The sequence below is a fragment of the Trichoderma ghanense genome (assembly GCF_004382785.1).
Source record: "Trichoderma ghanense strain CCMA-1212 chromosome Unknown scaffold_8, whole genome shotgun sequence".
Lineage (NCBI taxonomy): Eukaryota > Fungi > Ascomycota > Sordariomycetes > Hypocreales > Hypocreaceae > Trichoderma > Trichoderma ghanense.
Window position 1 is genome coordinate 550,927 of NW_027395671.1, and position 20,562 is coordinate 571,488.

Sequence of the window (20,562 nt, forward strand, 5' to 3'; positions counted from 1 at the left end):
ATGCGGCGCGGCCAGGCGCAGGATCTTTCATCATGGAGACCCGGTTCGAGCTCATCGATGAAGACATCAAAAGTGAGAGCGCGGTGAATTCACCCGCTCCACTGCATTCTGACGCCCTCCCGGCGTTTAAATCCTCGACTCCCTTGCCCTCCACAGAACTCGCAGATGCCACGGATCCAGCACCTCCAATGCCGGGCTCGTCCGCGACAAAGAAGAAAAAGGGCACGGCCTCTTCCGTCAAGAAGAACGCCAAGCGACCAAAGTCTGTACGGGAGCCCAAGAAGCCAAAGTCGGCGCGCTCAGCTGTGGGAGGGAGTGAGGCCAACAGCACCGCGGCAGAGGATGCATCCGACGAGGACGACGAGTCTGACAATGGGCCGTACTGCATCTGCCGAGGGCCGGACGATCACCGCTGGATGATTTGCTGCGAGAGATGCGAGGACTGGTTCCACGGCGAGTGTGTGCACATCAGCAAGGACATCGGCGAGAGCCTCATAGAGAAGTTCATATGTCCGAACTGCACGTCGGAAAATCTGGTGACCATTTACAAAAAGACGTGCACGCTGGCCTCATGTCGCAAAGCGGCCCGCCTGACTCACAGCCCGCCGAGCGTCTTCTGTTCGGATGAGCATGCCCAGATGTGGTGGGAGCGGATGCTGGCCAAGCTGCCCAAGGCCAGGGCAAGGTCGGCTCTGAGCGATGAGCTGTCACAAGAGGAATTCATGGCTCTGCTGAGCAGCGATCTTGCTACAATTGGTGGGGATGGGTCGTGGACTTTGCGGGCTCCTTTCTCGGGAAAGCCAGCGGAAGTGAACGGAGACGATACGGGTAAGTTCCTGTTCAGACGTGAATGCTACAAGTAGCTAACGAACAACTCTCAAGCAGCTGAAGAGCGTCTCGCGCATATCTTGACAGAAGAAGAGAAAGAGTATCTGGAGAAGAAAGCCAAAGCGCGGTTCAAGCTAGCGGAAGAGACGCTTCTCTGCCAGAAGATGATAGCACTCGTCGAAATGGTCCAAGAACGCCGCCGAGCAGCCATCAGCGCTGGCCGCATCGCAGAGGACATTTGTGGTTACGATCAGAGGCTCGACTCTATCGGAGCCCGAGACGCGTTTGCCGCTTTTGTCAAGTCTCCTGAGGGCGAGGCCATCTTCCAGGCGTCAAAGGTCGACGACCCTCAGGGAGAGGGCGACGAGGTTCGTGGCATGTGCGAGCGGAAGCGGTGCAAGATCCACAGCGGCTGGCATAAGATGCTGCTTCTTGCTGTTAAGTACCAGATCAAGGAGATGGCGGATCAGGCGGCCGAGGTTGGCGAGGACGAGCGCATACTGCGGGAGGCTGCAGAGGAGAGGTGGAGGAGGAGACAGGCGGAGAAGAACTGGGTGGAGGTGCTGGATGGGTAGGTGTGTGAGGTGTTGAAGGGCTCGAGCTATGGACTATTGCATTCTTAGGTACATTGAGGATCAGAAACAGGTTGCGGGAGTTTGGCGTTGAGGACAGGACGAGCTCGTCGGTTGAATGAAGCATATGCCTCCCGGTTTGACTCCCCCTATCTCACAGCGTGTCTATGCTTTGTCTAAGACGAAAGACACCGATGGTGTACGCTTTCCACTAGATCTGTCGCATGTGAGGCGTAATGTAACAGATGCTATTTTGACTTCTTATACCTTCTCCTAATCACACTTCATTTTGATGATGATATCCTGGGCAACTGATCATTTGCAGCCAGCAGCAAGCCACTCCCCGGTCATAAGGTACATACAGATTTTGGTGGGGTTATGATCCAATGGCGGGGGAGGGGTCCAAGGCCGGAGGGGCAAAAAAAAAAAAAAAAAAAGAAAGAGAAGGAAAAAGTGCCTTACCAGCATCAAGAGGCCGAAAGACTTTTTGCTTATCAAGCAGCAAGTGACATCAAGCCTCAGCGGAAGGACCAGCTCAATCCTCTCCCGGAGCTTCGTCTCTTCTCGTCTTTCTCTCCTCTCTTCTCTAGCAAGCTACTCTTCTCCTAACTTCTTTTCATACGGCGCTCGTTTCTTTTTGCGCCTCTTTGAACGACTTCTATTCTTCTTGATTACGCCCGCGCATCGCTAGAAAATATGTCTGCTTCCAACCACGTCGGGGACGACGAACTGGACGACAACCTCCTCGACGCTGAAGAGGTGGGAGAGGTGGTCGTCAACGGCATCGACCAGGATGGCCATGACGAAGATCACGAGATGGACTCTGACGACGACGAGGAGCTCGAACTGCAAAACGACTCGATCGCATACTTCGACCTACCCCAAGATTCCCTCTTCACCGTTGCGCAGCACCCCGTCTGGGGCTCGCTCGTCGCTGTTGGCGGCTCTGCTGGCCAGGAAGATGAGGCGCCTGGTGCGGGCTGGATCTTCGACATTTCCGGCGCTCCCTCGCGACCGGTGCTGCCTCCGAGCTACGCCAGCGGCCCCGTTACCGATCCCCAGACGAGTCGACTTGACAGCCTTTTCTCCATCGAGGGTCACACAGATTCCATCACCAATCTGACCTGGACCCTTCCGCGGGGTGAGGTCCTGATCAGCGCAGGCCTGGATGGCAGGGTCAAGGCCTGGAAGACGGACGTGCAGCCCCCCATCGGGATCAAGGTGACTCCCTTTGGCGAGGCGCAAGAAGTCGACGAGGTCAACTGGGTTGCGCCCTGCCCTTCGCCGTCACATCCCAACACCATTGCCCTCGGCGCCAAAGACGGCTCTGTCTGGGTCTACACGATCGATCCCTCTGACCCTTCCAACGCCCTCCAGATTGTGCAGTCCTACTTCTTGCATGGTGGCCCTTGCACGGCCGGAGCGTGGACGCACGATGGCCAGCTTCTGGCTACCGTCTCCGAAGATGGCAGCCTATATGTTTGGGACGTGTGGGGGGCTGCTGCTGCGCAGGGCCTCACCAACGACAATGGCATGACTATTGTGGCTCTGACCGCCGAGGATCAGCGGTTCGAAGTCCTCGGTGGCCTCTACTCCATTGCCATTGACCCTAGGGACACGTTCCTTGCTGTCGGTGGTGGTGACGGTTCCATCAAGGTCGTGTCCCTTCCCCGCCTTGGAAATGCGGCGCCGGCGAGGTCAAACGGCCGAAGCGGTCGAGGCGGCAGGTCTGGGGCCGATCCCACCGCTGGAGGACAGATCCTGGCCTCCCTCCAGAACCACACCGATAGCGTCGAGACGCTGTCCATATCAGTTGCTTCGACCAGCCCACTTACCGTCCTACTGGCCGCCGGCTCTGTGGATGGCGGCATCACCGTGTTCGATGCCACGCGCAGCTTTTCCATCCGGAAGCACTTGATTGCAGTTCACAATGACTATCCCGTTGTCAAGGTCGAGTTCATCCCTAACACGTGGGTGCTTACAAGCTGCGGCATGGATGGCGTTGTGCGGAGATGGGATATACGGGCCAGTGGCACCACAGACTCTTCCAACAGTGGGAATAACGGCTTGTTGCGGGAGTGGAAGGGCCACCGGGGAGATGGTGATGGAGGTGGCGTGTTGGATTTCGTGCAGGGAGGAACTGGGCAGCGAGTGGTGACGGCTGGTGATGATGGTATTTCATTGGTTTTCGAGTCTGAATAGACGCTTGGAGGGATGGGTTTGAAACGTGGATAAGTCGACCTTGCAGTGTTATTTTGGCTTTAGATATGGAATCACGGCCTTGCCCGTTTACACGATGCTTTATGTGAGGATTGGTGAGATGTAGTGGTGTCCGTCCTTGGCCCGACGGAAACAACAGCAATCTTTGGACCAAGGAAATGTGCACAATTGCCAGAACACCTCAGCTTGACACAGGGCAAATATCATCCGGTTGATACTTCACTTATTTTCCAAACGTCCAAAACCAATCGCACCCTCATAGCTCATGTGTCAATTGTTGACTCGTTCCTCTTGCTGCTGGAGCTGAGCGCCGGCTTATCGATATGTGTCCGGGGTTACTTTCTTCCCACAGCTCCAGAGTGGGGTGGCTGGGTCAAGGCCGGGATTACATACGCTACTTGCTGGCTGAGGACGTCAGGCAGGTGCCTCTTGCGTTACCCACAGCAGCCTCGCCAATCAGCGAAGCACCAACTCTCTCGCTCTCTCATCTTGTCACAAACACCATCGAGTCGACTCCGGATCTCCAATTCGCGATCAAAGACGCCCAGGTTCCGGATACGAAACACACACGCACCGCATCCCCTCTAACCCGCCAAAGTCGACGCAGCGAGCCGCCACAATGTCCGAGGCAACCCTCAAGCCCGAGAAGGACTTCTCCAAGGAGGTTGACCAGCAGCTTCCAGAGGCCGAGGCTCTGGCCAAGGTAATGCTCTCCCTTGGGGACCCCATCGTCGGTAGCGCCTGTGAGCTGACCCGTTTGAGCAGACGAATCTCCAGGGCGCAATCGAGAAGCTTGCTGCTCTGGAAAAGCAGACCCGTCAAGTAAGCCACCCAACACCGGCTCTAGCTTCGAACGAGCTCCCCTGACCGTTTATCACAGGCCTCTGATCTCGCCTCAACATCCCGGATCCTCGTGGCGATTGTCACATTATGCAAAAATGCCGGCGACTGGAGCTTAATGAACGAGCAGACGCTGGTCCTGTCGAAGAAGCACAGCCAGCTCAAGCAGGCCATCACCAAGATGGTCCAGACCGTGGTCGGCTTCCTCGACGAGACGCCCGACCTCAAGACCAAGCTCTCCGTCATCGAGACGCTGCGAACGGTGACCGAGGGCAAGATCTTTGTCGAGGTCGAGCGCGCTCGCGTCACCAAGATCCTCTCCGACATCAAGAAGCAGCAGGGCGACGTCAAGGCGGCCAAGGAGATCCTCTGCGAGCTCCAAGTAGAAACCTTTGGATCCATGGACCGACGGGAGAAGACGGAGTTTATCCTAGCCCAAGTCGAGCTCTGCATTGAAAGCGGCGACTGGACGCAGGCGGCTATCCTGGGCCGCAAGATTAGCACAAGATACCTGGCGCGGAAGCCCAAGAAGACGGCCGAGCAGCTGGAAAATGAGCGGAAGGAGCGCGAGAAGAAGAAGGCTCGTGGAGAGGAGGTTCCGGAAGAGAAGGAGGACGACACAACGGACTTGAAGCTGCGCTACTACGAGCAGCAGATTACACTGGCGAAGCATGAGGACAAGTACCTGGACGCATGCAAGCACTACCGCCAGGTGCTCGATACCGAGGCTGTTGAGCAAGACCCCGCCAAACTGCGTCCTGTAAGACGGCTTCACCCACTATTCCCTCTGATTGTAGGCTAACATGTCAATGATCAAGGTTCTGCAACGCATCATCTACTTTGTCATCCTTGCTCCCTACGACAACGAACAACACGACCTCCTTCAGCGCATACACCGAGACTCTCGAAACTCTCAGGTACCTCTCGATGCCGAGCTTCTCCGCCTCTTCACAGTCCACGAGTTGATGCGGTGGCCGGAAATCGCCAAGAAGTTTGGCCCGCATCTGTGCGAGACCGACGTCTTTGACGCTCAGCCTGGGCAGTCTGCAGATGAAAAGGCCTACCAGAGGTGGGAGGACTTGCGCAAGCGCGTCATCGAGCACAATGTCCGGGTCATTGCCAAGTACTACACGCGCATCCAGATGGGCCGTCTTACCGAGCTCCTGGACCTTGCGGAAGATGAGACGGAGAAATACATCAGCGAGCTGGTGACGTCCAAGACTGTGTATGCCAAGATTGACCGGCCGGCGCGAATCGTCAGCTTCGCCAAGCCGAGGGATGCAGACGATGTTCTGAACGAGTGGAGCCACAACATGAAGAGCTTGCTGGGGCTTCTGGAGAGGATCGATCACCTCATCACCAAGGAGGAGATGATGGCACGCATTCAGCCAACAAGCTCCAAATAGAAGGACGACAACTGGGGGGTCAGGAGGGGGTTGTGGCGCACTGAAAAGGGGGCAACATCAACATGAATACATGCACGACTTTGATTGGGGGGGGGGGGTTTCACAGCTTGTAATGATACAGGTTAGATAGTCCTCGGAAGGAAATCTGAGGCCATATAAACCTTTTGCGGTGCTCGTAGCCCATCTGTCTTTATGTTCGTCCCGGCTTGCCTTGTGTAAATCTAAGCTTCTAGTTTCTATGTTTAGGTATCCGAATAAGTCTCACTTGTCATTGCCACTGACATGGTTTCTGATGAACCCAGCCAGGGGCATCACCCACTCCTTCGACACAGGAACATGATGGCCCCCCGGATGAACCACGACAACCGGCTCCTCACACCTGTCCACCAGCGCCCGACTCCGAGTCTCGTCAACGACCACATCCAGACTCCCGATGTAATGCAGCGTCGGCGTGGCAATTTTAGGCTCATACAGCCACTCGAGCTCCTTCACGCCCGCAGCATAAAACCCAGACCAAGACACTGCAAACTTGACAGGTCTGCCACCATTCGCATCACGCAGTTGACGCGCCCAGTCGCCGCTGGGACCTTCAGGAACGGCACGCGCAGGTTCAAGCGCGGCGGCGACAAAGGCCGCCATGGCGCCGCCCTGGCTGAAGCCGCATACGCCGTCGACGCCGCCTGCTTCGCGGATGGACTGGGCGATGGTGGACATGCCTTCGTTGAAGAGGCGGTAGGTGTTGTTTGCTTCATCTTTGCGGAACCAGGCCCATGTGTCTGGGAGGTCCTCGCCGTTGTTGGTGGGAGAGGGAGAGTAAGAGTCGCCGCCTTCTTGGGGTGCGGAAGGGGTGAAGCCGGGGTAGTCGGAGGGGAGGAGGCGGTTGGGGGCGGTTGGGTAGATGAGGAGTGGGAGGAGGGAGATTGGGGAGAGGGTTTTTGCGAGGAGTTTTTCGAGGGCGCGGGTTTTGGCGCGGAAGAGGGGGCCTGATTGGGTGTATCCTTGAGGATGTTAGTATGTGAATTGATATAAGAGAGGAGGGTTGAAAGGTGTGACGGAATGGATGGGAGAGTGAGATGGCAGTTTAATGGTTGAGATGGGTAGTTTATGGGTGGACCTGATGGGGAACGCATGTGAGATGACTTGAGCGAGTGTTATTCGTACCATGAATCATCAATATCTTGACCTCCTTCTTTGCGCCATTCTTCTGAGCCTGCTGTTCGGGCCGAGGCGTGCCAATCGGCGTTGATGCGGATGACATTGTTCGGAGATGAGAAGTCGATGGACGGAGGGTATATGGTGTGTAATATACGCAAGATGAGAAGCAGGACGGTCTATATATGCGAGATTGAAGTAAAAAGGACTGCATTTAACGTTGTATGTGAAGGAGTGTGTAAGTAGGGAGTGAGACGGTGTTGAATTGATGAGAGGCTGCGAGTCGGAGTTTGAATGACTGCCTTAGTAATACGGCGTTGGATGAGGGAGGGAAAATTTGGGAGTTGCGGCGTGTTTGGTTCCGTGGTGATTCCGAGATAAGCTCGGTATGACTGTGTACTTGGCAGGGACGTAGAATAACATTCGCCAGGATATACGATATCAATGGCTAGAGAAGAGAAATTCAATGTTGGTCACATGGATATTTTCTGTTGGTTCTCTTTTCGCTTATGGTATTTTTGGCGAATGGTTCCTCCTCGTGGCAGCCCAGGCAAGTGTTCATCTGGATACCTACCAATGGAAGCAAATCACAGGGTAGCTCATATCAAGCACATGTTCCCTCGGTCTGCCAGGATTCAGTTTTCACACATATATACTGCAGTCGAGGAGCGACGATACTCTCAACCGGCAATTCCCAGACCGTCCGGGACACTGAAAGTCGTCATCGGTATCTTCGTCGCTTGATCACAAAGGTCTATTCGGCCCTGAATGCGAATCTATGATACAGTGCAGCGACAATGCCGGGCTGCTTTCTGCCGAGTCGTCTGAGTATATCCTCCCTCCTTCTTCCAGCCTCCGTCTCGATCCATTTTTTCGATTCCCTTTCTTTTATGTGACTTAATGGGCCTTGTTGCCGGCCTTGACGGCGGGGTTGCGAGGGTCGTTCTTCCACTCGTCGGCTGCGTCATTGTCAGTATAATTGAAGCTCCGGCAGCGTGATTCGGGGTCGCATACACTTCATCATGGCGTTCTGAGCAGAGTTGGCGCCATAAGCGATAATCAGGCCTGATTTCCCCCCATGTTAGTCGAGCCAGATTTCCCAAGACACCAGCACAATCCCGGCACAATCAGCGCAGAGTCGAATCATATGTCGTCGAAAACTCATCGATCATAGTCGCAATCGCAATCACATACCGGCGGCGAAGAAAGGCCAGTAAGGCTTCACTGCAGCAATAGTCAGTCCCCATCAATCCATGCTTTGCTTCTTTCTGTTCTGGGAGGGTGCTCGAAGGCTCGGTCGAACGTACGGAAAGGAGCCGGGAACTTTTTGAAGGGGGCGACGCCGAACCAAGACATGACTGCGGTTTGTTGCGGGGAGTCGCGCGGAAGAGGCTGAGGAATTGAAGGGCGAGGGTGGACGGAGTTGTTGCTGGTTTGAAGGTCTTTCGGAAACGAGCCTTTTTCCCTTTGGTCCAACCAGACAGAGGCTTTCCGAGCAAGTTGATGCGAACGGCTTAGCGGAACCGGGACGTTCTGCCTAAGGCAGCGAATTGTCTGGAGGTACCTCGCTTGGAGTACATGAGGCGTCACATGCAGAGTCACATGACTGTACTTACATAAGCCGGCTGACCCCTGCCTGATGGGGCTAGTGTGACATCATCCCCTCCCCCCAAATCCTGCTTGTGCCTTGTTCTCCGCACCGAAAAGCGGCGGAGCTGGTACAAACGCCATGGAGCTCCATCTTTCCCCAGGTTTCCTCGGCCTTGTCTCGACTCCTGCCTCATATATTTCTCGACATCATCTGAAACACTCAACCTGAATATCACCAGGTTCTCCCTCCTTCAATTGTTCTGCCGTCCTCTCTCTACTTCACCAGCCAATCTACTCTTCTGATTAAATCACATCAATCAGTGCCACCATCTGCACACACTCAACCCTCGCCAACAATAGCCGTCCAATAGCCTCGCAGGCATTTGATCGTGCGGGGTGAAGCTCCCCCGGCTGCAACGTGCCTCTTGGCTGCTCCGAGCTCCAAACCTCCTCTTCCTGGTTCGTCCAGGCGTTCGCTGCCACCGCGCCTAATTGACACCGTATCCAATCGGCCCTTCAGCCTCCCCTCCATCAACGCTGCCCGCCTTGTGCCTCCCGCCACTCAGAACTGCTCTCTGCTCTGCTCCCTGCCTCGCTGCTCGTTTAGTCGACGTGCCGCCTCTTGAAGCAACAAGAAACAACCTGTGCTTTGTCGCTTTTTAGGCTGCAGCCCTAGGCGACTTCTTGCCTTCTCGTCACTGAGCCTGTCTTTGTCTCAAGGCTCGCGCATCGCCCCTTGCGTCCTTGTTCGAAAGCACGCTACACTTGATTTCCTCGCCGCGACGTCACCATGCTTTCTCAGAGGCTGTACAGCCGCGCCGCTGCGGTATCTCCGCGAGTCGGCGTGCGGGCTCTGGCCACCACAAGCCTGAAGCAGACGCGCACGCCGTCAATGGGCGACATCAACCCCACCCCGGCATCCATCGAGACCTTCAACGAGAAGCAGAGAGCATTCAGAGAGCAGCTGGCGGAAGCGCAGAAGGAACGGGGAGCTCGTGCGTTTGGATCCCAGACACTTCCTGATGATTCGACTACTCCTAACCAAGACTCGTCTCAAACTGCTGCAGGCGCCACAGCCGCTGTCAAGGACAACGAGCCGGATCGCAAGCAGGGCCCGCTGACCAACCTCATCTATGGCACCAAGGAAGGCAGGGAGATGGAAGCCCAGATGGAGGCCAGCTTCAGCCAGGTGCTTGCTAGAGGCAAATACGTCCACTCCATTGTCTTCCACGAGGTCCAGCCCGACAAGGTGGACGAGTACGTCGCGCTCACGGGAGAGTTTTATCCCAAGATGGCCAACACGCCCGAGAACAAGGTGCATCTGGTCGGCAGTTGGCGAACAGAGGTTGGCGACTGCGACACCTTTGGTAAGCACGGCTGCGCGCGTGGTGTGTTGAATCCCAGCTAACGTTTCCCTACAACAGTTCACATCTGGGAGTACCAGCGATACGAGGGCTATCATGAATCCCGACACTCCATCTCCCACCACCCCGAGTTTGCCGATTTCAACAAGAAGCTCAGCAAATTGATCAAATCTAAGAAGATTTCCTTGATGCAAGAGTTTTCTTTCTGGCCCACCACTCCCCCGCGCCAACTCGGAGGCGTTTTCGAGCTGCGATCATACACCCTGCACCCCGGCAACCTGCTGGAGTGGGAGACTCACTGGAGAAGGGGCCTCAAGGCTCGGAGGGAGGTCATGGAGGGCGTCGGCGCATGGTTTGTCCAGATCGGAGAGCTGAACACGGTCCACCATCTCTGGCAGTTTGCCAACCTCGAGGAGCGGAGGACGCGCCGCGAAAAGAGCTGGTCGGTGGAGGGCTGGAGCGACACGGTGCACAAGACGGTGCCTCTGATCCAGTCCATGCAGTCGAGGATTCTGATTCCCATGCCCTGGTCGCCCGTCGCGTAAGGGCCAGTTGCTCATGCTTTTGCTATCTACATTTAGTGCATCCAACTTGGTATTTGCGGCGTCAAGGAGGGCTTCATGTATGGAGGAGTTGGCATTTCATATGCAAGAGATAGGCATGACCTTAGCATCATGTGCGTTTGTTTGTTCTTCTATTAGTTTTGCTTCAATCATATCAAGGTACCGCTATTCCTTGCTGCCTAGACCATGACAATGTGTCCAACCAGGATAAGGATTCGCATGTGTAAAGGGGGTATACGTGTATCGATACGCTGCAAGCAACCTGAGAGCGAGGGCTATATATATGTACAGTTTCGCCAAGCCATGTACCGTGTGCTGCTCGACGGTCATGACTCCTCCGTGTACGTCTTCAACTGCACACTCATGACGGCATCCAAGTTGCACCGCGCCTGTTCCAGCATGATGCTGAGATACCCCAGCTTCGAGTACAGCGAGATGAGACTCGGGTCCGCGCTCTCCACCCGCACCTTTTCCCGCACGTACACCTCCTCCAGCTGACTATCCGAGAGCTTCCTCGACGCCGGCGGCGGCTCGACGGTGTGGTCCGCGGACACGCGCTTGGTATCGGACAAGTCGTCTCCGCCGGGCTTCCACTTGAAGACCATGTCTGCCTCGTCGTGCTCGAGGCGCCGGTACGTGCCGATAGCGAGACCGAGCTTGGTGCCAAAGTGGACAGGCGCGTCGACGGGTTCTAGGGCGCGCAGGACGAGCACGATGCTGCACTCCTGGAGGGTGATGTAGAGGCTAAAGTTGGGCATGAGGGGCGGCGAAAAGTGTCCCGGCGGGCAGGACTGCGTCGTCCATCTCGTGTCGGGCTCGTTGATGGGCGGGCCCTTGAGGAGCGCGATGGAGGAGGAGATGGAGTCGGCGAGGAGGCGGAGGCCGGAGGAGAGCGATTGCGCGGTGTTGTCGACGGTGGGGGTGGTGGTTTCGGGGTTGTCGGTGGTGGAGGGCTTGCTGTTGGCGAGGAGGAGGCCGAGGAGGTCGATTGATTCGTTGAGGTGGGTGTGGACGGTGTCGAGGGCGTGGATGTGAATGGGGACGGATTGCGAGAGGGTGAGTGCTTGTGGCGGAATGGTTCTGAATTGGAGGCCGAGAGTCTTTTTGATGTTCGCAAGTGTAAGTAGACGATGCAGAGATGGGTGTTTGTGTGCTGCGAGTCGGACTCACCCCCTTGACGATGCGCGTCCCGACCCGTGTGATGGTGCCCTTGACTCGCTCGTTGCGCGGCGTGCTCATCACCAGCGTGCTCCCGGGGTCGACCGGCGCCAGCAGGGCGTAGCAGTCCTCCAGGCCATGCTTGAGTTCCTCGCATATCTCAAGGGTCCGTTCGACGATCCAGGCCAGCTCGCGCCTCTTGAAGGATATCAGCATGTTTGACTTTGCTCTCCTTGAATCTCACCGCTGCCTCTTCTTGCGTGTTCTGCGCGGCCATGAGATGATCGGAAGGGTCGTGAAACTACTGACCTGGGTTTCGGCGACCTTTATGGCGAGCTCCTCTGAGGACACGGGAGGCCAGATGTCCAGAGACATGGCTGTTCAGCTCGTCGCGAGTCGGGAATGGTCGGAGCCTGGGATGCAGGCAGCCATTCCCCTCCTGGTGAACAAGAAAAGGCCAGTTTCGAGGAGGGTATTGGGAAGGGAAAAGAAGCTCCAGCCGAAAGTTGGTCGAGCAGAGGGAATGACGTTCTCGTAGTGCTACTGCAAGTGATGCGAGGTTCGCTGGTGGGGCTGTGCGATAACAGCAACGATAAGGAAAAGCGGGTTGGGAGAACTAGGAGGCAGGTGCTAGGCAGGGCGTGGATGAAAGTCTCCCTCATCATTATTTCATGCTTTGAACGACACCACCAAGCAAGCACACTTCCATTAATCGCCATTCTCCCGGCCATTGCCACTCAAGTTGCTGGGCTCTATACTGATCTGAGTAGTTCGTCATTGTCGATAATCATCGGTATTCCTCGTTCAATCACCGCCGCTGGTTCACTCACCATGACACAACCAGAAAACGCCCCGTCTAAGCTGGTGCCTGGGCAGACAACGAAGATGGCCCCAATCCCAGAAGGCAAGTTCCATTTCTTACAGTCCGGTCAGGACACGTTGAACTCTGCTAACAGCGGGAGTCTAGGCGCCAGAATTCAGAAGCGTCCCCTCACGCGGCGCCAGCTCCCAGCGTCATCCAAGACGCCCGTCATCTACGTGTCCTCAAGCTCCCCCGTCATGTCCGTCGTGAGGCGGACCAGGAAGTTCCTGGATAAGGCCCTGCGCAGTAATGCTTCCGCTGCCAAGAATGTGTCGCTGCATGCCCGCGTCGAGGCGCTCAAGCGAGGCAGCGGCAGTGGGACTGCTCGTGGAGCTGTGGTGACGGTCATGGGCACAGGTAAAGCCATTGAAAAGACACTGAATGTTGCAAGCTGGTTCCAGCAGCAGGGAGACTGCGTTGTTGAGATTAGAACGCGGACTATCGGAACAGTGGACGACGTGGTCACAGGCGATGCGGACGACGCGTTTGGGGCTGACAGCGAAAGTCGACTGAGGAAGCTGAATTGCTTGGAGGTTGCCATCAGCTTGAAGTGAAGCTTCTCGGAACTCGGCTCTGTCATGAACAACATCAGAAGCACGAAGGGGTGATATGATCAAGCTCGCTCAAGGACGTTGTCTATTAGCGATGTGGATATGCAGTGAGCTCGGACGCAACCATTGCACGAATCTCGCTGACCAACCAGTCGACAGCAGACAAACATCGAACAACGCCATGAGCCAAGACGCAACACAGATCTTCACCAACCCCGAGAACGCCATCGTCCATTAAATAGCCTCACATAGGCGGCCAGCAGATGCCCCCGGAAGCGTCAAGGGAAGAAAGTATCTTTCGCTCCAAAAAGTCAACATGCCAAACCAGATGCCGCCTCATTAAAATAAGATGAAGAAAAGGGCAGAAACGAGATCAAGTAGAGGACCCATACTCCGATGCCAATGCAGCCATGTACCGCCAACAATTCCCGCAATAATTCCAGAACAAAAACTCCTACGCTTCCAAACTCGGCTGATCTGCCGTCACCCGACAAGTCGTCGCGAACCCGCCATACCGTTGAGAAAATCGAAAGAAAGTCAATCCGCCTGCGCCGCTTCCCTATGCTTTGTGTCCTCTGCCCTCCCATCGCGAGTTCTTCCAAGTTGTTTTCGTTTTTAATGCTCGCAGCATACGTCTTTTTCCGATGAATGGTCTCATGGCGCCATATTCATGTGAGGCGATAGGCGCTTGGGTCCCGGTTAGCCCCTGCTTCGGAAACCGACTAACGGCAATGATCACGGCACGGTTGGGTGATTGTCTTCAACTCACTCGATAATCAGCTCTTCACCTCGCCACACACCACTGGCGACCCAGAGCCCACAGTTGACGAACTCGGCATAGCGCTTGTCCGCAGTCTTGACCGTGGCAAAGGTCCGAAAGCCGTACTGCCGGGGATCGATGTTGTCCTTGGATTCCCGAGCGCTGAGCAGGGTGTCGAGGACGTCACACGGGCCCGACAAGGACCCTCGCGTGCGCATCTCCAGCATGGCCGGAGGCTGGTCGGTGGTTTGCAAGACAAATGCGCCCTCCACGATGCGAATGGGACGAAAGCCCCGTGCCTGTCCGAGATCATATCCGCCCGCCTAACGATTTGTCAGCTTGATGTCGTCCGTTTTCAGAGCATTTTCGCCCTCTTTCCTCCGTCTGGGCCGGGATCGGGTCGGGAAGCCCAGGGTGCATCATACCATGACTCGGCCGTTGCCAAATGACCCGGACCACCTGCCTCCCTTGATGGTGGTGATCTCCTTTTGCACGCGGTTCTCGATGCGAGAGGGCTCCGGGTTGAGCGCGACGGCGATGCGGAAGTCAAACTCGAGCGTGGGCATGGCAAAGGAGACGCTCGGGCAGGGAAAGTGTTCGAGCGAGCGCTTGCACGCCTCCTCTACGCTCCTGAAAGAGGACAAGAGGTTGGATGTTAGCCAGCAATCGGAGCTCGGCCTGCGCTTCAGAGGCCTCTCGCACTCGTCAGGGTTCGGCTGCGCGACGTACTTGCCCGTCGCCGTGGCATCGCCTCCCTGCTCCTGCTGGTGGTGAGGCTGCTGTGTCTGGTGCGGAGGGCTCGTCGCGGAGTTGCTCGGGCCGCCTAGCTGGGCGGGAAAGTGAAGGCTGGTGGCGATGCCCGTGTCCCACTCATCGGCACACCACTCCCTCTTGATTCCGCGGCACTGATGCTCGTCGTGAGGCAGGCATGTTGACGTGGCGACCTCGGTAGGGGCCGTCGTGGTCGGCAGAGAGAGCGTCTCCGTGTCGGTCGCCATTTCCATCAGAACCAGTCGAGGATGTGGTGCCGCTCTGTCTCTCCCTTTCGGTCTCTGTGTGCGCGTGTGTTGACGTGTGTTGAGGTTGAGCTTGGGGTTGAGCTAAGGTTGAGCTGAGGCTGAGCTCGTCGGTTCGGCCTCGGTGATTGCGCAAATCTCCCGTGTGACAAAATCCAGGACGGCCTCGGAGACGCGATCGAAGTTGTCCAGAGAACTCGCGATGACACCGTCACAATACTATCGTCTGCCGGTGATGTAGGGTCGAGCGCATCAAGACTCGAGGCAATGGGCTGTCGTCTGTGAATCTTGGGTCGGGGAGGGGGTAGTTTATCGACCAAAGGCTGGTCGGCAGCGGAGAGATGGGTATATGAATCTCACAATCAGGCTCCGCTTTTGGATAATCCCGGTGGGGGGTATGAGCGAATGTGTACGAGGGTATATGGGTATGTAGCCGGTACGTCCCGGGGCAGGCACGATTTATACGGCCCAAAGAGGAGCTGGGTGCCGCTGTCGCTGCTGAGTGAGCGGTGCGTCGTGCGTGGTTGGGTAATTGGTAATACTGGATTACTTGGAGGGGCAGCTGAGGACCTTGGTCGGGCTGGATGGGGACGGGGCAAGGTTGGAAGGGCTTGCTATTGCCGGATGTCCGCCAGACCCGGCCGAGAGAGAGGACGAGGGCGAGCGACGAGGGCGAGGCGGCGAGCGAGCGAGGGGGCAAGAGGCTTGGGCAGCGAGGGCTTTTAGAAAGCAGAAAAGGGTGCTCCGATTGAGTGTGTCTTGGATGGGAAATCAAGTGGCGTGCCGTGTTGTCTAAGTGGTAGCGTGTGAGTGGTGTGTGTGTGCGCGTGCGTGCGTGTGTGTATGGTTCGGAGAGGGATGTGCTGAGGTGAAGATGAGAGGCGGACGGGACTTGAATGACCAAGCAGAGCAGAGCAGAGCAAGCAGACAGCTCAGGGCCCCGATCTTTTCTTTTTGCCAGCGAAGGCAAAAGCTCTCGTCGGAGCTGGGAGGGTACTCCGGACTCCCGTGCCTTGGTATGAGGCACCAGGTATCAGATGGGTGGCACCGCCGCGAGGCAAGTCAGATAAAGGTAAGGCGGCTGGATGGCCACCCGACGCCTCGTACTTGGCACGAGGCAACACGCGTGTCAGTTCTCCAGTCTCTTGTGCAGCGAAGTGCGTGGCTCCCCGGCTAGGCTACCTTGCAGGTTGACTTTACTTGGGCTACCGTGCAATTCCGGTTGGTACTTGTCAGCTACTTGGAGATAAAATCCGAATGATTTCAAATGCGGGTCGCGGATTGGCGCAGCACTTGATAAGCGGAACTAAGCGCTACCGTGGTTGTGGCATGAAATTAGCCTTTTCTGCGCCGTTGATTTGATTTAGGAGAGGGAATGGGAGAGAGGAAGAGAGAGAGAGAGAGAGAGAGAGAGAAAAGGTCAAGGTTGTATTGATGGGAACGAATTTGATTGAATGCTCTGCGGTTGCTTGGGCACAGGATGCAGGTGGTAAGTAATACGGAGTGCAGATTTCGAGGCCTAAAGCGTTATGGTATGGTAGTAGGCAGATGGGCCTGTTGGGTGCTACGCTGGTTGGGCTTGGTGTTGCTGCGACTGCTACTGTGCTACCTGGATATGATGGCATTCCATGCAGAGAGGACCGGGTTTGGCCATCATGGAATTTGGGATGGCTGCAGCTGGTCACTGGTTGAATCGATTCCGGTGGGTTTTGGGCTGGTCTGGTCTGGTCGGGGAAGAAGTACTTGCATGGTACGAACTACGTTGTTCCCTCCGAGGGCCAGTGAGTTGGATGGAAGCCCGGTACCTGACGGGTACTTTACTTGCATCCGTTCGTATTTGTGTGCTCGCGGCTACGTATGTAGGTATGCAGCAAAGCGGGAGGAAATTAAGAAGTGCTGCGTTTGTCCGGTGTCCGAGGTGGTTGTGGGCTGCGGTGTGCGGTTGCGGTTGCGGGATGAATGGGGAGGGGGGGGGGATCGGAAATCTGTAATCTTCCACGGAGTCTTGGGGTTATGCTCTTTGCGGCGTTGTTTTATTCATCAAGCGGCTGTTCATCGCATTGAGGATATTTCCGTGTAGAAGAACTGTATATCTATTATAGGCTACTGCTTAGAAGTAAGTACAAGCGGTGATGTGAGAGGTGAGGCTGTGTTTGCCTCTCGCGGAGTTACGATGTCCGTACGCGTTCGAGAAAGCAATGTGTGCGTGTGAAACCTCTACGGAAGAAAGAATGAACTAAAAAGTTTGGCCGGTGCGGTGCCTTTCGGGGTGCCGAACCGGCGGGTTTTGCGGACCGAGGATGAATGCGGCAATGGGGCGACATGAATCGATCAAAGCTGCGCCAAGGGACCAACGAGGACTAATAAATGACGAAGTATGTACATAGAAGAGAGAGGTGCATTGCATGTTGAACCAAGATTTGCTAATTGATCGTAAAGCACGGGGTTTGACTATTGGCTTACCCCGGTATTTGAGAAGGGGGAGGGGGATTCCTAGTGAAATCTCGCTGTCGGGTATTACTTCAAGTGAGGGTATCAGGGGAGATTGAGTGAGATGAGATGAGATGGGTATGATGAGCATGCCATGTATTGCACATGGTAGTTAGCGTTTTTCACCGTGAAAAGGGCAAAGGGAACGGAATATTAACCTCCTCTTATAAGGGAGAAAACGAGAAAGCGTGGGAAAGCAGTGAAAAGCACGGATCAAAGTCAATCTCCTCCTCACTCTTCCATCTGTGCTGCGCCGCCGGATGAAAAGTTAAAAAAGGCCAAAGAAAGCGGGCAAGGCAGGTATCGCTGCGGTAATCCTTTTCTTCTTCCGCCCCCCCTTTTTGTCGGAGCATTCTGAACTTTTCTGGGAGGTTGAAATTCCAAGCTTTTTGTTTCGGCGCGATTGTCAACCCGGAGAGTACGGACTGCGCTGTGCTGCTAGGTACTACTAGGTACTACTAGGTAAGTAAGTGATGTGGGCTGGGGAGCGGGTTAATCCCCGATTGCTTGCGGCGGAGGTGTTTGGAGGGTACTTTGTGCTTGTTTCTAAAAGATGGTGCTCTTTAAAGATGGTGCTCTTTAAAGATGGTGCTCTTTAAAGATGGTGCTCTTTAAAGATGGTGCTCTTTAAAGATGGTGCTCTTTTTCCGGGACTGCAATGGATGTTTTTGTATTTTTTTTGTATGTGTGTAGGTATATGAAAAGTATCGATGGGGAAAAAGGAAAACGGAAGATGCAAGTTCGGGGTCCGAGATGGGGGACATGGGGATGGTTTCAAGTTGGGGTGTTGAAGCGCATGTTTGGTTGCACACGGATACATGTTTCCCATCGACGCATCTTTGACAGAAAAAAATTCCTCTACTTTAGGAACACATATGATGTTTTCATATAAGTACATGAAATTGTTCCTTGACCTCTTGGCCTGGAGGCCCTTGGCAGCAGCTTGACATTCCAAGTCCCAGCAACCTGGAGGAGGGTCGGAGAATGACAGCCCTTGTCGGGCCCCCATCTCCGCTCTGGTGGCGCTCCGTGTACTCTCCTTGTACCTGTAGTCAAGCAAGCGGGCGTTGTGAAAACATGCCATGATTTGAACATGCCCTTGCCCTGTCCATGCTGCAGTTGCAATTGTCCTCTTCTGATCAAATCGTGGATGCTGGCCGACCAGATCTCTCTCTCTCTTTCGGCTGGAACATGTGCATACAGACCCTCCCATTCGCTTGCCCTCCTTCCAATGACACTGCAATCCGATTCCGAGGGTGCAAAGGGAAAGCAAAAGACAGTGTAACCTCCTCCTCCTCCTCCTCCTCCTCCTCCTCACACACGCCTCGCTTCTCTCGCGCATGCCCAACGTACAAGTACTCCAAATCGGTTACATTCATGCATTGGCAATCAATCCTTCGCTCCATCGTGCCGAACAAGTCTTTATTTATTTTTTTCCTTGGACATCGTCATCTCGCCTTTTGCCACGTCCCCGAGATGCGAGACGGGAGCTCTTCTGATTTGATGCCGGGAATTGCTCGCCGCCGGATGGATGCCATGCAGCGTGTGTGGCCCATGGTCCGCCAGAGAACGAATGGACGGACAACCGAAGCCGTCTACGATTCCGTAGCATGAGAGACCGCATTCCGCTGTCACACCTTCTCATCTTCTACAGAGGTGCAACATGTTTTGTTGTAGAAGAGCATTTGCCGAGTCCGGAATGAGAAAAATGGCCAGCAACCCGGAATTACAAGTGCAAACTGCGAGTATTGATACTTGCGCAAAACAAACAAAGTCCGGGGGTCCGACACAAAGGGCTCGGGGGGGTTTTTTCCCCCTAATTATCCAACTTGTTTGGCGGCTGGGTGGCTGACATGCGCTGTTGGGCTTTTTTTTTTTTTTTTTTTTTTTCCCTTGTGCTTTTTTGCGTTTTGTATTCGTCAAGTACTTATTTTTCGCTATTGATTGGCTTGAGATGTGCCCCGACTTCTATGCGGTCTTCTTTCCGCGATGCCGCATCAACTGCCATCATCTACCCAAGCCTCTGCCGTTGACGATGCTTTAAGAAACAGCCGTCAAGTATCGTCGCACAAGAGTAAAGGTTCAACAACATGCCCTGCGCTGCTTGCTAATCCGACGAGAAACGTCCACGACAATACGCACACAAACTAGATCCGCGCGCGCACACGTTCTTCGTCACAAGGTGCGGAAAACTTGTTCGTCTTGATTATTTATTGCCCTGTTTTGGAAGCGTCCCAGCATGTTGCTTTCCATTCAAAAATCAATCCCGTCCACGATTGGCTTTCAGGTCACAGCCATTACCTAGGTGAGGTACGTGATCTGGAGGCAAGCTGTTTCGCACTTCTCGTACGGCCTTTAGGTGCTTCCCTTGTTGAACTTGTTTGAACGCCTGGGAAGGGGCTAGTCGGTGAGATGGGATGCCTTCTGGTTGGCTTGGTATTTTGAGATTATTAATTCGAGCCGTAAGAGCTTGGCTTGTTTTGTTAACTTTGCTGCTTATGGGAAGAATACGGATGGAGTGAGTGTGGAATCATGGGGCCTGGTGAGCAAGGAAGGGACAAGCAAAAAAAGCACGACCGATCGATCGATCAGCACGTCCTTGTATTTTCTTCAGATCGTCATCTTGTATTTTACATTCTCGTCCTTTTCTTCTTCTTTTTTTTTTTATATATATAACTGTCCTGTTTGTCATGATTTTGAGCTTGTCGGGAGGAGCGGAGAAGCTTCGTGTCAGTGACATTTCGTCGGTCATTCGGCAGATGAGATGATGAGAGAATGGAGAGGTCTAGAGGGGCTTCTCACTAGTTCTCGCGTCTTGTTCTGCGTGTCAGCATATAATCGCACAGCTTTCCAAAGATACGCACCCACTTGGGCTTTCCTATTACTTATTCATGGCTGAACTGCTTTCGGACTTTTGGGTGGTGTTGTTTGCAGGAGCAACATTGTCAAATGTCCGGTCCGGTTGGAGCGTTGTTAAACTCCGAAGCTGTTCCTCTCTATTCTGTGCTTGTTCGTTTCTCTTGATAGAGATGGGAGATTGATTGATTCATCAACTGGTTTTGGGTCAACGAGTTATTATAATTCCTCATCTATGCCATAGCTGCCCAACCATATATGTAGAGTCACGCCTAGGAATCTCTTGCTTCGGGTTCTCATGCTGAATGCCTTCTCCTCCCCCATCATCTCCGCC

The 20,562-nt window shown here is 54.8% G+C and overlaps 8 protein-coding genes across 8 annotated transcripts; 5 read left to right on the plus strand and 3 right to left on the minus strand.

The window, feature by feature from the left end:
- Nucleotides 1-32: 32 nt before the first annotated feature.
- On the plus strand, nucleotides 33-1,403 carry CCMA1212_006805 (Set1 complex component spp1; the record flags this gene model as incomplete). The annotated part of the gene is made up of 2 exons (XM_073704003.1): nucleotides 33-828; nucleotides 886-1,403. 2 exons carry the CDS (start codon nucleotides 33-35, stop codon nucleotides 1,401-1,403), a joined length of 1,314 nt encoding a protein of 437 aa, XP_073557660.1.
- Nucleotides 1,404-2,096: 693 nt separating this feature from the next.
- On the plus strand, nucleotides 2,097-3,602 carry CCMA1212_006806 (uncharacterized protein; the record flags this gene model as incomplete). Its single annotated transcript, XM_073704004.1, has 1 exon — nucleotides 2,097-3,602. The coding sequence occupies one exon, from the start codon at nucleotides 2,097-2,099 to the stop codon at nucleotides 3,600-3,602; it is 1,506 nt and encodes a 501-aa protein (XP_073557657.1).
- Nucleotides 3,603-4,239: 637 nt separating this feature from the next.
- CCMA1212_006807 (26S proteasome non-ATPase regulatory subunit 12) lies at nucleotides 4,240-5,866 on the plus strand (the record flags this gene model as incomplete). Its single annotated transcript, XM_073704005.1, has 4 exons — nucleotides 4,240-4,323; nucleotides 4,386-4,442; nucleotides 4,501-5,220; nucleotides 5,279-5,866. 4 exons carry the CDS (start codon nucleotides 4,240-4,242, stop codon nucleotides 5,864-5,866), a joined length of 1,449 nt encoding a protein of 482 aa, XP_073557658.1.
- A 261-nt stretch (nucleotides 5,867-6,127) lies between these two features.
- On the minus strand, nucleotides 6,128-7,124 carry CCMA1212_006808 (Dihydrofolate reductase; the record flags this gene model as incomplete). Its single annotated transcript, XM_073704006.1, has 2 exons — nucleotides 6,128-6,864; nucleotides 7,028-7,124. 2 exons carry the CDS (start codon nucleotides 7,122-7,124, stop codon nucleotides 6,128-6,130), a joined length of 834 nt encoding a protein of 277 aa, XP_073557492.1.
- A 2,274-nt stretch (nucleotides 7,125-9,398) lies between these two features.
- Nucleotides 9,399-10,517, plus strand: CCMA1212_006811 (Protein NipSnap-like; the record flags this gene model as incomplete). The annotated part of the gene is made up of 2 exons (XM_073704007.1): nucleotides 9,399-9,975; nucleotides 10,033-10,517. The coding sequence occupies 2 exons, from the start codon at nucleotides 9,399-9,401 to the stop codon at nucleotides 10,515-10,517; spliced, it is 1,062 nt and encodes a 353-aa protein (XP_073557282.1).
- A 344-nt stretch (nucleotides 10,518-10,861) lies between these two features.
- On the minus strand, nucleotides 10,862-12,068 carry CCMA1212_006812 (uncharacterized protein; the record flags this gene model as incomplete). Its single annotated transcript, XM_073704008.1, has 3 exons — nucleotides 10,862-11,635; nucleotides 11,706-11,891; nucleotides 12,003-12,068. 3 exons carry the CDS (start codon nucleotides 12,066-12,068, stop codon nucleotides 10,862-10,864), a joined length of 1,026 nt encoding a protein of 341 aa, XP_073557634.1.
- A 456-nt stretch (nucleotides 12,069-12,524) lies between these two features.
- CCMA1212_006813 (Ribonucleases P/MRP protein subunit POP7) lies at nucleotides 12,525-13,109 on the plus strand (the record flags this gene model as incomplete). The annotated part of the gene is made up of 1 exon (XM_073704009.1): nucleotides 12,525-13,109. One exon carries the CDS (start codon nucleotides 12,525-12,527, stop codon nucleotides 13,107-13,109), a length of 585 nt encoding a protein of 194 aa, XP_073557284.1.
- A 762-nt stretch (nucleotides 13,110-13,871) lies between these two features.
- CCMA1212_006814 (uncharacterized protein) lies at nucleotides 13,872-14,864 on the minus strand (the record flags this gene model as incomplete). The annotated part of the gene is made up of 2 exons (XM_073704010.1): nucleotides 13,872-14,189; nucleotides 14,292-14,864. The coding sequence occupies 2 exons, from the start codon at nucleotides 14,862-14,864 to the stop codon at nucleotides 13,872-13,874; spliced, it is 891 nt and encodes a 296-aa protein (XP_073557279.1).
- Nucleotides 14,865-20,562: the final 5,698 nt, after the last annotated feature.